At 45.9% G+C, this 14,949-nt stretch overlaps 1 protein-coding gene across 4 annotated transcripts in view; it reads left to right on the top strand.

Moving 5' to 3' along the window:
- LOC141121850 (uncharacterized) overlaps window positions 1-10,798 on the top strand; it is a 34,781-nt gene extending 23,983 nt beyond the window's left edge. For 3 of the 4 annotated variants that reach the window (XM_073611592.1, XM_073611591.1, XM_073611593.1), the window contains 3 exons: window positions 6,760-6,963; window positions 7,091-7,232; window positions 8,972-10,798. In XM_073611592.1, coding sequence (XP_073467693.1) covers window positions 6,760-6,963; window positions 7,091-7,232; window positions 8,972-10,512 — 1,887 coding nt within the window. In that variant the 3' untranslated portion in view covers window positions 10,513-10,798. The remainder of the gene's footprint in view (window positions 1-6,759; window positions 6,964-7,090; window positions 7,233-8,971) is intronic. The other variant, XM_073611595.1, reaches the window with a different exon arrangement.
- Window positions 10,799-14,949: the final 4,151 nt, after the last annotated feature.

The raw sequence follows: 14,949 nt of genomic DNA on the forward strand, positions 1-14,949 counted from the left end.
TACCGCGACCGAGATACAATTTTACGCCTCACCCATGAAAAGGGCAACATCCCGTTTGGTGATACACATATCGCAGCATAGCCAGACTTCTCCGCCGAGGTTCAGAAGAAGCAGGCACAATTTTCGGAAGCCAAGCGTCAACTACGCAACAACCATCTCCCTTATGCTATGCTGTTCCCAGCACGCCTCTGAGTGATCCGAGATGGGAAGGCTCACTTTTTTGAGGACCCCTCCGCGGTTATTACATGGCTGGAGCGACAGGAAGCAGCCGCACCGTCTTGACTCTCCAGATTAACTCCACTACAGACGCATGCCTTAGAACTGGGGACCCGAGACCTTCGCCTCTGCTGACACCTCCATTATCTGTGAGTCGGTTATGTTCTCTTGTTCACCCTCCCCCCCTCCTCCACTTTGGCTATATTACCCCTGGCGATCACCGTGTGTAGCCCGTATCCCTTCTCCTCTACCTGCTACATATCATGCATGCCACCACTCCGGATATCTTGACTTTCATTTTATGTCCTTGCAAAGTACCCGTACCTGGCCACATAGGAGCACGCTGTTCGCACCTACCCACATACCCAGATGCTGGACTTCCTGGCATTGTACTGCACTTCTAATAACTCTTATTCGTCCCCAGGGACAGACGGGCTTGCACCAGTATTTCCATTTCATCTATGTGCTTTTGATTGCTCTCTTCCCCCTTGCTGATGGTGCATCTCGCTGTCCCCCCAAGAACTGTTTCCCTGGCCAGCTACAGTCCCCACGGCTGTGGAGGACTGTCACAAGTTTGTTATGCTATGCTGGTCCAGTGCTGGCAAGGTTTACGCTTTTTTATTTTTATTTTTTTTTTCTATCCTTTGTTTCTTTTTTGTTGCTAAGTTATCTGACATGCTCACTGCTGCAATTGCTATATTGATGTTTGCAATGTATTATGCTTGTTCAATCCCCTTTTGGTATAGATTCCTGCGGGTCTCCCACGGACGCTTTGTGGCTTTTGTGGTCTCACCTGCGGTGATCCAGTACACAACAGGGTGCAACACTCTTGTTTATATGTATGTTCCTGTGTATGGGTGCTTGGGTTGCTGTGGGTGTGGGGGCAGGTTACCCCCTCTGATCTGGCTGCATGCTCATATACTCTCACTGACAACATGGCATATCTTAAGTTGGTCATATGGAATGTGAGAGGGCTGCAGGCTAAACCTAAATGGCTTGACGTCCTCTCCTACCTTAAACAAATGCGAGCGGATATATCCATTCTCGCATAATGGGCCAAATTCAACTGGCACTTAAGAAGCCCTGGGTGGGCTGGATTTATCAAGCCCCATACACTAACAACTCGAGAGGGGTTGCTATCATAATTGCTAAAACTGTCCAATTTTAACTCCACAATCTGCGGTCAGATCAGCAGGGCAGGTTCCTGTTCCTGCACGCCACCATTGGGGGGCTTGAGGTGTTAATTCTAGCCTTTTATATTCCCCCGCCATTCCAATTTGCTGTCCTTAAGGAAGGCTTGGCTTTTATGGCTCAACATCCCACAGTACCTGCCGCATGGATTGGGGACTTCAATATGGTCATAGACCCCCTCCTTGACAGGTTCCACCCGCCCAATACAGCACCTACCCAATCTACACTGACTAGATTTGGGAGATTCCTTTTGGAGTTTGCCATGACAGACACCTGGAGACTCAAACACCCCACTACAACCGCGTTCTCCTGCTTCACCCCCTCACAGGCCGCTATGTCCCACATAGACATGATTTTGATCTCCCCTGCCCTGGTCCCGGACCTCCTTGAAGTGGGATTCGGGACCAGGGTTTTATCAGATCATTCACCTTATTGGGTCACCCTCCGCCTGCCCACCACCCCTCCGACCCGCACATGGAGATTAAACCCATTCTGGCTCATGGTCCTCACGGATCTGGAGGCCATACAGCACGAGTGGACCCACTACTTTCTCTCCAATGCGGGGTCGGCTTCAGTTGGGTTGGTGTGGAAGGCATTCAAATTGCATGCTCGCTCAATCCTCTCTATAAGGGTAAACAGCCACAAGGCCTCTTCTAAACTACTCCTGCAGCAGGCCGAGGAACGGCTCGGCTCTCTCGAGCAGCTCTTCCTTAAAGACCCCTCGCCCTCTAATTGTGCCCAACTTCACTTACAATCTAGGCTCACAGATCATCTGCATTTCGAAAAAGCCAAAAAAGGCATATTCTTTAGTAAACAAAAAACATTTGAGCATGGCGAGCGGGCTGGGAAACTACTGGCATACATGGCCCACTTGGATCATAGCCCACCTGTGGTGGTTCAGCTCCGTTCGGAGTCTGGATCCGCGCTTACAGACCCTGCACAGGTAGTTCAGGAATTCAGGCTATTCTACGCTGATCTGTACACCTCAAAGACCAACTACTCCCTGAACGAACTGTGTTCCTTCCTGCAGAGCATAGACTTTCCTTCCCTCACTGAACCCCAAATAGAGCTTTTAGAAGCGCCCATAACCAAGGACTGTATACTAGAAGCGATGGCGAGTCTTCCTGCCTCCAAGGCTCCCAGTTCAGATGGTCTGCCCCTGGAGTTTTACTCCCAATTTGAGGAGGTTCTTATCCCTAAGTTGCAAGCCCTATACTCCCATATCTTCGGTTCAGGCACCCTCCCACGATCCATGAGCGAAGCCCTTATCGTCTTCATCCAGAAGCCAGGCAAGGATCCTCTATACCCTTAATCATATCATGCCATCTCCCTATTAGAATTAGACGTTAAAATATTAGCTAAAATTCTTGACCTAAGACTCAATAAGGTGATACTGAGCCTCATCCATGCCGATCAGACCGGCTTTATGCCCAACAAAATTACAGCATTTAACCTCAGGAGATTGTTTATGAACCTTCAAGCCACACATGACAATGTTGGGTCCAGGGTGGTGGTCAGCCTGGATGCCGCTAAGTCATTTGATTCGGTGGAGTGGGGCTACCTGTGGGAATGTCTCCGCAGATTCGGCTTTGGGCCTAAGTTCATCAGGTGGCTCCAACTCCTCTACCAGGCTCCCACCGCCTGGATCCAGGTCAATGACAAGACATCCGATACTTTTCCCCTGACCCGCGGTACCCGTCAGGGTTGCCCCATATCCCCTCTGCTATACGTGTTAGCCGTAGAGCCTCTGGCTATCGCCATTAGGGCACATCCCGACATCGAAGGCCTCCGTTTGGGACAGGTGACTGAGTCTCTATGCGGATGATATGCTTTTATGTTTAGAGGATGCAGGCCCTTCCTTGACAGTGGCATTACACTTGATCCAGCGGTTCAGCAGCTTCTTTGGGCTGCAGATAAACTGGATCAAATCTCAGATCCTCCCCATTGACCTCTCTGCCCCCACACCTGAAGAAGTGGCCCTCCCCTTGATGAGGACTAGCAGCTTCAAATACCTAGGCATACAGTGCTCACGCTCCCTCACCGAATATGCACCCGTTGATATTGAACCGATTTACAATCTCCTTAAAAATAAAACCCAGGTCTGGTCCAGACTCCCCCTTGGAGTTATGAGCCGCATCAACTTAGTAAAAATTATTCTTCTCCCCAAATTGCTCTATTTATTCTGGCACTCCCCTATATACATTCCTGCCCACATATTCAGAACTATGGAATCTATTCTAAACACGTTTGTGTGGGGCTCCTCCCGGCATAAGCTGTCATGGCTGACTCTAAAACACCCTGTGAACCTAGGGGGTACAGCCCTTCCTGATCTAGCATTGTACTACATTGCTTCTCAGTTATCCCATTTTTATTACTTCAACCGGCATGACAAGATCCGTTACTCCACACTGGTGTGCACATCGGTCACCGATGTTGTGGCCCACCCCTTCCAAATACTTTTCTGCGGGCGCCGGGGTCCCTCCCGCTCAGGACATAGATGCCTTATGTTAAATCATCATTGTAAAATTTGGCAAATGGCACAAACCATCACTAGGGCTACCCCCCCTACATGCCCACACGCCGATTTGGGATAACCCCCAACTACCTGAGTTGATGACTAAACCCGATCATAAGCTGTGGGTAATTGAGAGAGTCATATATCTATCCCAACTCATCACTGATGGTGCAGTAAAGACATTCCAGGCCCTCAAGGAAGAGTTCAACCTACCCAATCATATGTTCTTCCGCTTTCTCCAGGTCCGACATGCCTTCCAGTCCCAATTTGGTGCCTCAGTCCCCACCTTAGAATCGGGTTCCCTGGCGGGTGGGATCCTTGGCGAGGACCCTAAGAAACTAATCTCTGTACTATATAATCAACTCCTTCTGCCAACGGCCACTTCACAGGCATACCAACTCAAATCCAGGTGGGAGGGCGATTTGGGGGAGCTGGAGGATGAGGAGTGGGGGGAGATCCTGAGCTCATGTAAAAGAGTGTCCCCTAAACTTCTAGACCGTCTCACACACCTCTACATTCTTCACAGGTCATACCTCACTCCCTCTCGCTTATGTAAGTATAAGCCAGATACCAACCCAACCTGTCCCAGGTGCGGTAGTGTAGACAGCACCTTTTATCACTTAATTTGGACTTGCCCACCTATTCGACAGTACTGGTTGCAAGTTGTTAAATTTCTTCACGACTGCATGGGTTCCCCCTTGACGCTATGCCCACTCCAATGCCTACTCGGCCTTCTCCCCATCTCTGAGGAGCAGAAACACTTGTCAACATTCCTACAGGAAACACTATTCACAGCCAGAATGCAGATAGCCCGCCTGTGTCTCAGAGCTGCCTCCCCTACCATACAGCAGTGGAAAAGGGCCGTCAATCTCGCCCTCCCATATAAAAGAGTTCTCTACTTTCATCGAGGATGTCCGGGTAAATTCCACAAGATTTGGGGTAGATGGGTTGATGACTCCTCCACTTGTACGGATTGAATTTAAATGTGTTTTTGTTAACTCATTATGTCTGCTTACCACTTGGCGCCGTTACCAGCATCTACAGTGAACATACGCAACTATGCCTTACCTGCCTTAAGCAGCATGTCAATACCACTACAGCATGTCAGACGAAATTTTTCCTTTTCTTTTATTGTCTAATTTTGTTTTCTGTTGGGTGCCATTCGCACCATATTTCCTGAATGTAATCGCCTGTATGATTGTTTATACTCAATAAACTTTATTTCTGATTAAAAAAAAAAATCCGTCACCTGCTGAACTTCAGCTTTTTCTTGTTCAGCATAACCCCGAAAACAGTCTTTGCAGATCAGCTTATCTGCCGTAGGGGTTGCTCCACATGCCCGGCATTTTTTGGCACTTTCCCACCTGATGTCCAATGACCAATGTCTTTTAGAAGCTGACCTCCCATCGGAACGGTGTCGAGAACTAGTCAACCGACTGATCAGAACTTGGCCGGGAGTGTCCACTGTCTTGGTGTTGAAACGAGAGTAACAGCGTAAAGGCACTCTTTTTTTTTTTTTTTTTTTTTTGTTCCAAAAAATTTTTTTATTTTAATTGTATTAGGTGCATGTCCTTACCTAAGAAAGCGAGGGTCTTGGTCTGACGGCGGCTGACTCATAACTGTGGGGGCAGGCAGAGGGCGAAAAGTAGTAAAACAGAACACTAGAGCAAAGACAAGGGAAAGCCATAACAATAAAAAGGGGGGGAAGAATTTTTTTTTTTTTACACATATACCCCAAAAAAAAGAAACATATAGCAAAAGAAATATATAATATATATTTAAGTAAGGCCATTATCTCTCTCTCCCTTTAAAAACACAAGAAACTACTCACCATACACATCCACTACTGAAGCTACAAGAGCATTCCAAGGGCAGGACCTGTTAGGAATAAGCCTAAGGCTAACTAATGCTCTGAGCATCTAAATAGGGAAAGGGGAGGCGGACTCACACGTCCCCCCTTCTCCGCTCTACCCCCTGACGATTCCGTCCTAAGTGAGGGAAAACCCACAGAGCTTTACCCACAAGAAAGAAGGAGCCGCAAGCGACAGCCACCTGCGCATGCACCAAGCGGCCGAGAGCACCGCTCGGCCAATTGAAGACCATCTGAGATAGGAATACCGCCCCTTCAGCGGCGCTTGCCGCACAAGGGATGCCAGAGAAGACGGGAATAAAGGACCAAGAGAACTATACAGGCACAGTATACGAAAAAGCTCAGGAAAATGAAGCCATTACCTGTCCCCACCGTGGAAAGCCAGCTTAACGCAATATGCAGGACTGTCGTTTGGAAGCTGCTGCTGCCCCAAAAGACCCTCAGCGCTGTTAGCAGCCCAAGACAGGGGACCACATCTGGGAGAGGCTTGAACCTAGACGGAAGCTGCACATGGAAAAGCAAAAGACACGCACTGACACTATCCATTAGGTATGAGGGAAAAAAAGGAGAATGCTATTGGGGGTGTGGTTGTCACTTTTTTAATGTATTAACTATCCTGAGGGGAGGAGTCTGGGGCGGAGCTTATCACAGGTATGCTGCCATGGAGGCACCAGGAAATATATATGTAAGTGCCCAGTAGGCAAGTGGTTAAGCATCATTAAAATTACTGCTCCTGAAAAAACAATCTCTTTAAAACATTTTTTACATTGATACATGTCCCCCAGGGCAGTACCCGGGCCCCCATACCCTTTTTATGGCCAATTATTTGCATATAAGCCTTCAAAATGGGGACTTTTGATCTTTCAAGTTCAGGTCCCATAGACTAATAGGGTTTGCCATTTGGGTCAGAACAGGGGGGGTGTTCGGCCCATCTCTATTTACAATGAATGCTTTATTATATATTCAGAGTGGAAACCTCGGGGATGATAATATTGATGTTAAAGAAGAATATAAAGAGGAGGATGAGGAGTATGGAGTGATGGAGGAGTTTCCAGGACACAAGGATATGATGGAGCCACCTAATACCAGGAACCCACCAGAGAGATCTCCTCATCCTCTGTATTCCCGGGATTCCACACAGGAAGATCACACCATCCCTCACTGTTACAAGGTTGGTGGGACAGAGCATCTAGAGCATGGACTTGTGGTGACAATTTGTGGATTTTTATGTGATGTCACAAAATTAAAGCTTACAGTATATCTTACAGATGATATTCTTTCTCATTTTCTTGATTTAGAGTGGAGATCCAATCGATATAGAATTTGAGGTTAAAGCAGAGGAAGAAGAGAGGTATGTGAGGGATGATCAGCAGTCTATAGAGGAGGATGGAATAACGGGGACATTTATAGAGGAGGACACTCCTACAGAGATCAGCACAGGTGGGTCATTAACACTAAATACATTCCTCCACCCATACTGCTCACTGATTGGTCCAGAGTAGGGAGGGGACTGGGTGATATCAGCCTGTAATTCCCTGGTCACTTTCCTGAGCTGTGTTCCCCGTCCTGTATTCCTGTATTTCTCTCAGATAATCTTCCTTCTCTGTGCTGAGGACACAATTTATGTATCTAGACTGGATTTATGGAGATTCTAGGGTTCAGCTGACAGCAAAATATTAATTTTCACCATAGGCATTACTAGACCTAGGTACATTGGGCATGTCCTTTGGATTTCCTTTCCTATGCACGTGTCTAGTAAGATCTGACAGAAAAATTCTCCCAGGGTTACTTGCACTGTTTATGCATATATAAAGGAATTGCGCAATCCTAAACCATATAAACTTCCAAATCACTGTGAAAACCAGAAGAGGCGATTAACAATAAAGCAATCAGTGAAAAAATAATTGAAAAAAATAATAATTAAAAATTTAAGAAAAAAACCTTAATTGATTTTTTTTTTTTTTTTTGGACTTTAAAAGTTTTTTTTCTTAGATTTTTGATTATTATTTTTTACATTTTTTTTTTTACTGGTTGCTTGATTGTTTATCATCTCTTCTGGTTTTCACAGTGAATTGGAAGTTTATATGGTTTGGAATTGCGCAATTCCTTTATATATACATATTGTTGAATTGAGTAGTTAATTCTTTGGAGTAGCGGTACCTACACAAATATATTTTTATTCGTCTTTATACAACAACTTTTTTAATCACGTCACTATTTTTGGTAAGCGCAGAATATTTAATTTATATATTGCTTGCTCTGTTATTTTTGTGGCTGTGCTGGATGGAGGGATATGTCTGTATAGTCACTGAGTGCAGTCTCAGGAGATGGGAGGCAGCGGTGTGGGGCCTCTGCAACTTGTCTCATGTAAACATTTAATCTTCCACTGAATACCAATATTATGAGTCCTGACCCTTACATTGTATAATTTATATTGTACATTACATACTCCTGACCCCTGCACTATAAACTCTATGTTGTACATTACATCATTCTGATACTATATAGTCCTATCTGTTGTATCTTATACAATATGTTGTACATTACATAGTCCTGACTTCTGCTCTCCCCCCACTGCTATATATATATATACACACACATAATATGTATTCTCTTTTGTTACACCCATTGTCTACCAGCTGGACATTTTATATCTGATGATTTGACTTTTATAGGTTGATAATAATGTGATAACACCCTCAAACTTTGGACCCTTAAACAGAAATTAATAATGAGGGAGGAGTCAATAACCCAATGATGGTGGTCTTCAGGATCAGTCCATCTTGGTTGTTTCCTCCCCCTTTCCTCACTCTCTGACCTCTGGTGGGGCTCAGCCCCACTGTTATTTATGACTAAATCATGTACTAAATAAGGAAGTGAAGAACTTCTTGCATTCGGAAGATGGCAATGAGTGATAGAGGGGGTGGGGACACTCGTCCTAAAATCCCCTCATCACTGTCACTCCTATAATAGACAGTTCTCATTGTTTCCTCACTCTCTGACTAAGGTCCATGAATAAAGAAATGAACTGGTAGGAGATCAGAGGACCCATTTACTAGTTACCTTGAGGGTGGAATTGTAAGATCCTCAGAGACAAAGCTGCCTGATGTGGGCGGAGTCCTGGTTTAGGGGAACCAATCTGCTCATGTCTAGTAATAATCTTTTTATTTCTATTTTAGTAGAAGGACGGGAGATGAGGAAAACCTCAGAGGATTGTCTCACTTTGTCTCCAGACTGTAAAGTAGAAGATGAGGACATCACACAGTATAGTCCAGGAGAAAACCCGGCTACCTCAAATGTCCATCCGGTACCACACAGTGTAGATGGACCATCGTATTCCTCTTATCCTGAGGAACCTCAGACTGTGAGGGATGGTGCCATCCTTCCAACAGATGAGGGGTTTCCTTGTCCTGAGTGCGGAAAGTGTTTCAATTGGAAAGGCAATCTTAATGTACATAGAAGAACTCACACAGGAGAGAAGCCATATTCCTGCCCCGAGTGCGCAAAATGTTTTTCACAAAAGTCCCATCTTTGCAGACATCAGAGATTTCACATGGGAGAGAAGCCTTTTTCCTGTCCTGAGTGCGGGAAATGTTCTGTACGGAAATCATTTCTTATCACACATGGAAGATTTCATACGCGGAATAGTCCAGGAGAAGACCCGGCTACCTCAAATGACCACCCGGCACCACACAGTGTAGATGGACCATCGTATTCCTCTTATCCTGAGGAACCTCAGACTGTGAGGGACGGTGCCGTCCTTCCAACAGAGAAGAGGTTTTCCTGTACAGAGTGCGGGAAGTGTTTTGTAAAAAAATCAGAAATTGTCAGACATCAGAGGTCTCACATGGGGGGGAAGCCGTATTCCTGTCTCGAGTGTGGGAAATGTTTTTCAGACAAGCCCACTCTTTACACACATCAGAGATTTCACACGGGTGAGAAACTGTATTCCTGTCCTGAATGTGGAAAATGTTTTGTACAAAAAGTAGATCTTGTTAAACATGAAAGGTCTCACACGGGGGAGAAGCCGTATCCTTGTCCTGAGTGCGGGAAATGTTTTTCACAGAAGTCCAGTCTTTACACACATCAGAGATCTCACACGGGGGAAAAGCCGTATCCTTGTCCTGAGTGCGGGAAATGTTTTTCAGACAAGTCCCATCTTTACACCCATAAGAGATCTCACACAGGGGAGAAGCCGCATTCCTGTCCCGAGTGCGGGAAATGTTTTTCACAGAAGGCCAATCTTTCCATGCATCTGAGATCTCACACAGGGGAGAAGTCGTATTCCTGTCCTGAGTGCGGGAAATGTTTTTCAGTGAATTCCCATCTTAACAGACATCAGAGATTGCACACGGGGGAGAAGCCGTATTCCTGTCTTGAGTGCGGGAAATGTTTTTCACAGAAGTCCAGTCTTTACTCACATCAGAGATCTCACACAGGGGAAAAGCCGTATTCCTGTCCTGAGTGCGGGAAATGTTTTTCACAGAAGTCCAGTCTTTACACACATCAAAGATCTCACACAGGGGAAAAGCCGTATTCCTGTCCTGAGTGTGGTAAAAGTTTTTCAAAAAAGTCCAGTCTTTACACACATCAGAGATCTCACACAGGGGAGAAGCCTTATTCCTGTCCTGAGTGTGGGAAATGTTTTTCACGGAAGTTCAATCTTTCCATACATCAGAGATCTCACACAGGGGAGAAGCCACTTTCCTGTCCTGAGTGAGGGAATTGTTCCTCACAGAAGTCCTGTCTTCTTGTACATCAGGGATCCCACACAACCCTCGGGGTGTATTAGTGCCTTGAGTGTGGGAAATGTCTTCTATATGAATGTTGCTGGACATCACAGCTCTCATGTGGGGAAGAAGCACACCCTGATATACACCTCAGATATACTCCATGGCTGATCTTCATCATGTAAGAACAGTTCATAAGGAGATCAGAAATCACCAAAGACATGGATGAAGTGTTGTACCGTGTTGGCCATTGATAAATAAAAATGGAGTACATTTTGTGGTGTAAGATTTCACAAATACTTAGAGGTCTGTTTAAAAAATAATAGAAAAAAGGAATGTAACCGGCATTCGCCCAGCTGTGACGAGTAGTCCCATTGGGCTATGTTCATGCAATATTGTTTAGATAGGTATGATTGTCTGTAAACATTAACTGCTTGCTGACCAGCCGCCGCAGTTTTACTGCGGCAGAATGGCACGGCTGGGCGAAACAACGTTACCTTATGTCGCTTCACCTTTTGGCCACTAGGGGGCGAGCGCCCGCCCGCAGCGTGTGCCTGGCGGGTGCGATGACCGCCGGGCACTCGCAATTGCTCGTGACAGAGCGAGAACCGGGATCTGTGTGTGTAAACAAACAAATACCGGTTCTTTCAGTGGAGTAGAGACAGATTGGTGTTCGTACTTGGTATGAAAACACAATCTCTCTCTCTCCCTTCCTAGACAGTCCTATACCCCTACAGTTAGAACACACCTTGGGTACACATTTAACACCTTGATCCCCCCTGCCAGTGACATTTATACAGTAATCGGTGCGGCATTATAGCATTTTTTATATCGCTTATTGTGATTTTTATTACCAAAAACATGTAGAAGAATACATATCGACCTAAACTGAGGCAAAAATTAGCTTTTTTTTAAAAAAAATGGGGATATTTATTATAGCAGAAAGTACAAAATGTTGTTTTTTCTTAAAATTGTCGCTCTTTTTTTGTTTATAGCGCAAAAAATAAAAACCGCAGAGATGATCAAATAACACCAAAAGAAAGCTCAGTTTGTGGGAAAAAAAAACGATGTAAAATTTGTTTGGGTACAACGTCGCATAACGGCGCAATTATCAGTTAAAGCAATGCAGTGCTGTAACGCAAAAAAATGGCCTGGTCATTGAGCAGCCAAATCTTCTAGGGCTTAACTATGTGCAAGATTGTTATTGGGTATTAGGGATGAGCTTTCTGTTAGGGTCAAACATAAGTAACATAACATAACATTGGCTGTTCGCCCGTTCGTTGAAAACCGAACATTATGGATTGTTTGCGCCAAATTCAAGCGGCGTATAATGGCCCATGCTGCACTGCGGGAGCACAGTGCATTGCTGTATGATGATTGGCCAGAGCATGCACCATGACCTGCATGCTTTGGTCAATCACAGCACCCTCAGCTAAGAGAGCCATAATTGGCCAAAGGCAGGGTGCCTTTCGCCAATCATGGCTCAGGGGGACTAAGTCCACGCCCACACTTTATAAGGCTGACTGCACATCAGCCTCGTGTAGTGTGACGTTTCCGGCGTGAACGGAGAGAGAGTGTCATTTAGATTGAGTAGGCAGGCAGATTATTCAGTTAGCTACAGTGTATTTCATATATATATACAGTCAGTCTAGTATATATATATATATATATATATATATTCACTGCATACAGTTTAGCTAGATCTCACTGCAGTCCATTCCTGGTGGTGTACTGTTTCTGCTATAATTCTGGCAGGCAGGTGATTCAGTTAGCTGTATTTCATATATATATATATATATATATATATATATATATATATATATATATATATATATATATACACACATAGTCAGTCTAGTGTGTGTATATATATATATATATATATATATATATATCCTAGGCATACAGTTTAGCTAGATATCACTGCGGTCCATTCCTGGTGTACTGTTTCTAATATACTTCAGGCAGGCGGGTGATTCAGTGATCTGCAATGCATAAAAAATATATAGAGTCTCCTACATATATATATCCACTGCAGTCTAGTCTAGCCAAGCCTATATCTGACTGCAGGTCGTTCATGGTGTACGTTTTCAAATACACTTTCAGGCAGGCAGGCAGGTGATTCAGTGATCTGCAGTGCATAAATTTTATATACAGTCTCCTACATATATATATATCCACTGCTTTCTAGTCTAGCCAAGCCTATATCTGACTGCAGGACATTCCTGGTGTACTTTTTCTAGTAAACTTCAGGCGGTGTTTTGCTAATAAAATTTTACAGCACGTCTGGAAGGCCATCAAGGAGAGGCAGACGCTCACAGGCCACTAAAAGAGGGCAAGCAGGCTCTGTGTCTACAGCCAACAGTTCTGGTCATGGAAAGGATGCATCCTCAGCACGTGGCCATGGGGCACGCTTGTCTTTTTTTTGGCAGCTGGTGGTGTTGATTCACAGCATGCAGAAGAGTTGGTAGCATAGGCGTGCCCACGGGGTGTGCCGGGTGTGCCTGGGCACACCCTAATCCCCCGAGCAGTGTTTAGTCGCATGCCCTCTGTATCCTGAGATCTGCCTGGGCTGATGGGCAATGTGTACCCCGCACCACCTGTGAGGCAGTATAACATTGCCGATATTGGGGCTCGTAAGATCCGCTTAGTGTGACACTGTCCTCCTATATAATAACTGCAAGCAGAGAGAGAGAGGACCTGTCAGAATTCATGTATGATGTCGGGGTGGGCGGGACCGAGCAGGTACCGAATACCAGCCAATGGGATGAGACTGGCGGGGCCGCTACGTGTGTGTAGCCCCACCCCCTTTCTTAAGCAGCTCGGTCCTGCTCGGATGTCACACAGGCACAGCGAGCAGAGTGAAGCCGCCTCCCCCTCCAGTGTTTATGTGTACACAGGGGGAGGGGACCTGCTGTGCCTGTGCCACGCTGATCAGAGGTACTGAATGGGATGGGGGGAGGAGGGTCTGTCTGTGCTGAAGGGGGGTTTATGCTGAATGGGGGGCTCCATTTGTGCTGAAGGAGGGGTGTGCTTAATAGGGGGTCCATCTGTGCTAAAGGGGGGGTTTGTGCTGAATGGGGGGCTCCATCTGTGCTGAAGGGGGGGTGTGCTTAATGGGGGGTCCATCTGTGCTGAAGGGAGGGGTCCGTCTGTGCTAAGGGGGGGTCTGTGCTGAATGGGGGGGGGGGCATTTGTGCTGAGGGGGGCTGAATAAGTAAAGGGGTCCAGTGGTGCACAGTGGGGTGTTTTTACATTTTAACGTGGGGGGTGCCAGATATATGATCCGCTCGGGTGCCAAATGCTCTAGGTACACCCCTGGAAACCCCCCCTCTCCTCTGTCAGTGCTTCCGACTAATGCCACCTGTCTATGCCAGTCAGTGCCGCCTGTCAGTTTGTGAGTGCCAATTAGTGCTTCCAATCAGTGCCACCTGTTAGTGCCAAGGAGTGCCAGCGCCGCCTGTCAGTGCCAATTAGTGCTTCCAATCAGTGCCACCTGTCAGTGCCAACAAGTGCCAGTCAGTGCTTCCAATCAGTGCCACCTGTCAGTGCTAGCCAGTGCCGCCTGGCAGTGCCAATTAGTGCTTCCAATCAGTGCCACCTGTTAGTGCCAGTGAGTGCCAAGTGCTTCCAATCAGTGCCACCTGTCAGTGTCAATGAGTGCCACCTATCAGTGCTTCCAATCAGTGCCACCTTTCAGTGCCAATCAATGTCAGTGCCAATCAGTGCTTCCAATTAGTGCCACCTGTCAGTGCCAATCAGTATCAGTGCCGCCTGTCAGTGTCAATCAGTGCCACCTGGCAGTGCCAATCAGTGCCAGTGCTGACTGTCAGTGCCAATTAGTGCTTCCAATCAGTGCCACCTGTTAGTGCCAATCAGTACTTCCAATCAGTGTTACCTGTCAGTGCCAATCAGTGCCAGTGCCACCTGTCAGTGCCAATCAGTGCCGCGTATCAGTGCTGTTAATCAGTGCCCATCAGTGCACTGAGTGCAGGGATGGGGGTGATGAACTCAGCAGCCAGGCACATTGTCCAAGGGTGTGTCGGCCTGGTGGGGCACAACTGAAATCTGTTGATGTTTATTAATGCCACATGCTGATTTTAGTATAATAGGTAATCACTACACTACTATTTACAATAAACTACTGGAGGTAAAATAAAAAAAGTGTAATTGAAAGGCTGGCCACTAAGCACTGTTATGTGTTTCCACACCACAAAAAAAAAAAAAAAAAAGCGCAGCGCTAACTTACTGATCAATAACTTAACAATAATGGTGGAATCCTCTAATATATGGAAATCTCAATAAACTTCAATATTATCACAATACCGGTCTCTGTGATATGTAACGTCACATATAATACACATCAAGCTGAAAATAAGACATACTGTATAAAAATAAACTTAGCAAGGATGGTGGAAACCCCTCCT

Source organism: Aquarana catesbeiana, unplaced genomic scaffold, assembly GCF_042186555.1.
Source record: "Aquarana catesbeiana isolate 2022-GZ unplaced genomic scaffold, ASM4218655v1 unanchor233, whole genome shotgun sequence".
In the NCBI taxonomy this organism is placed as follows: domain Eukaryota; kingdom Metazoa; phylum Chordata; class Amphibia; order Anura; family Ranidae; genus Aquarana; species Aquarana catesbeiana.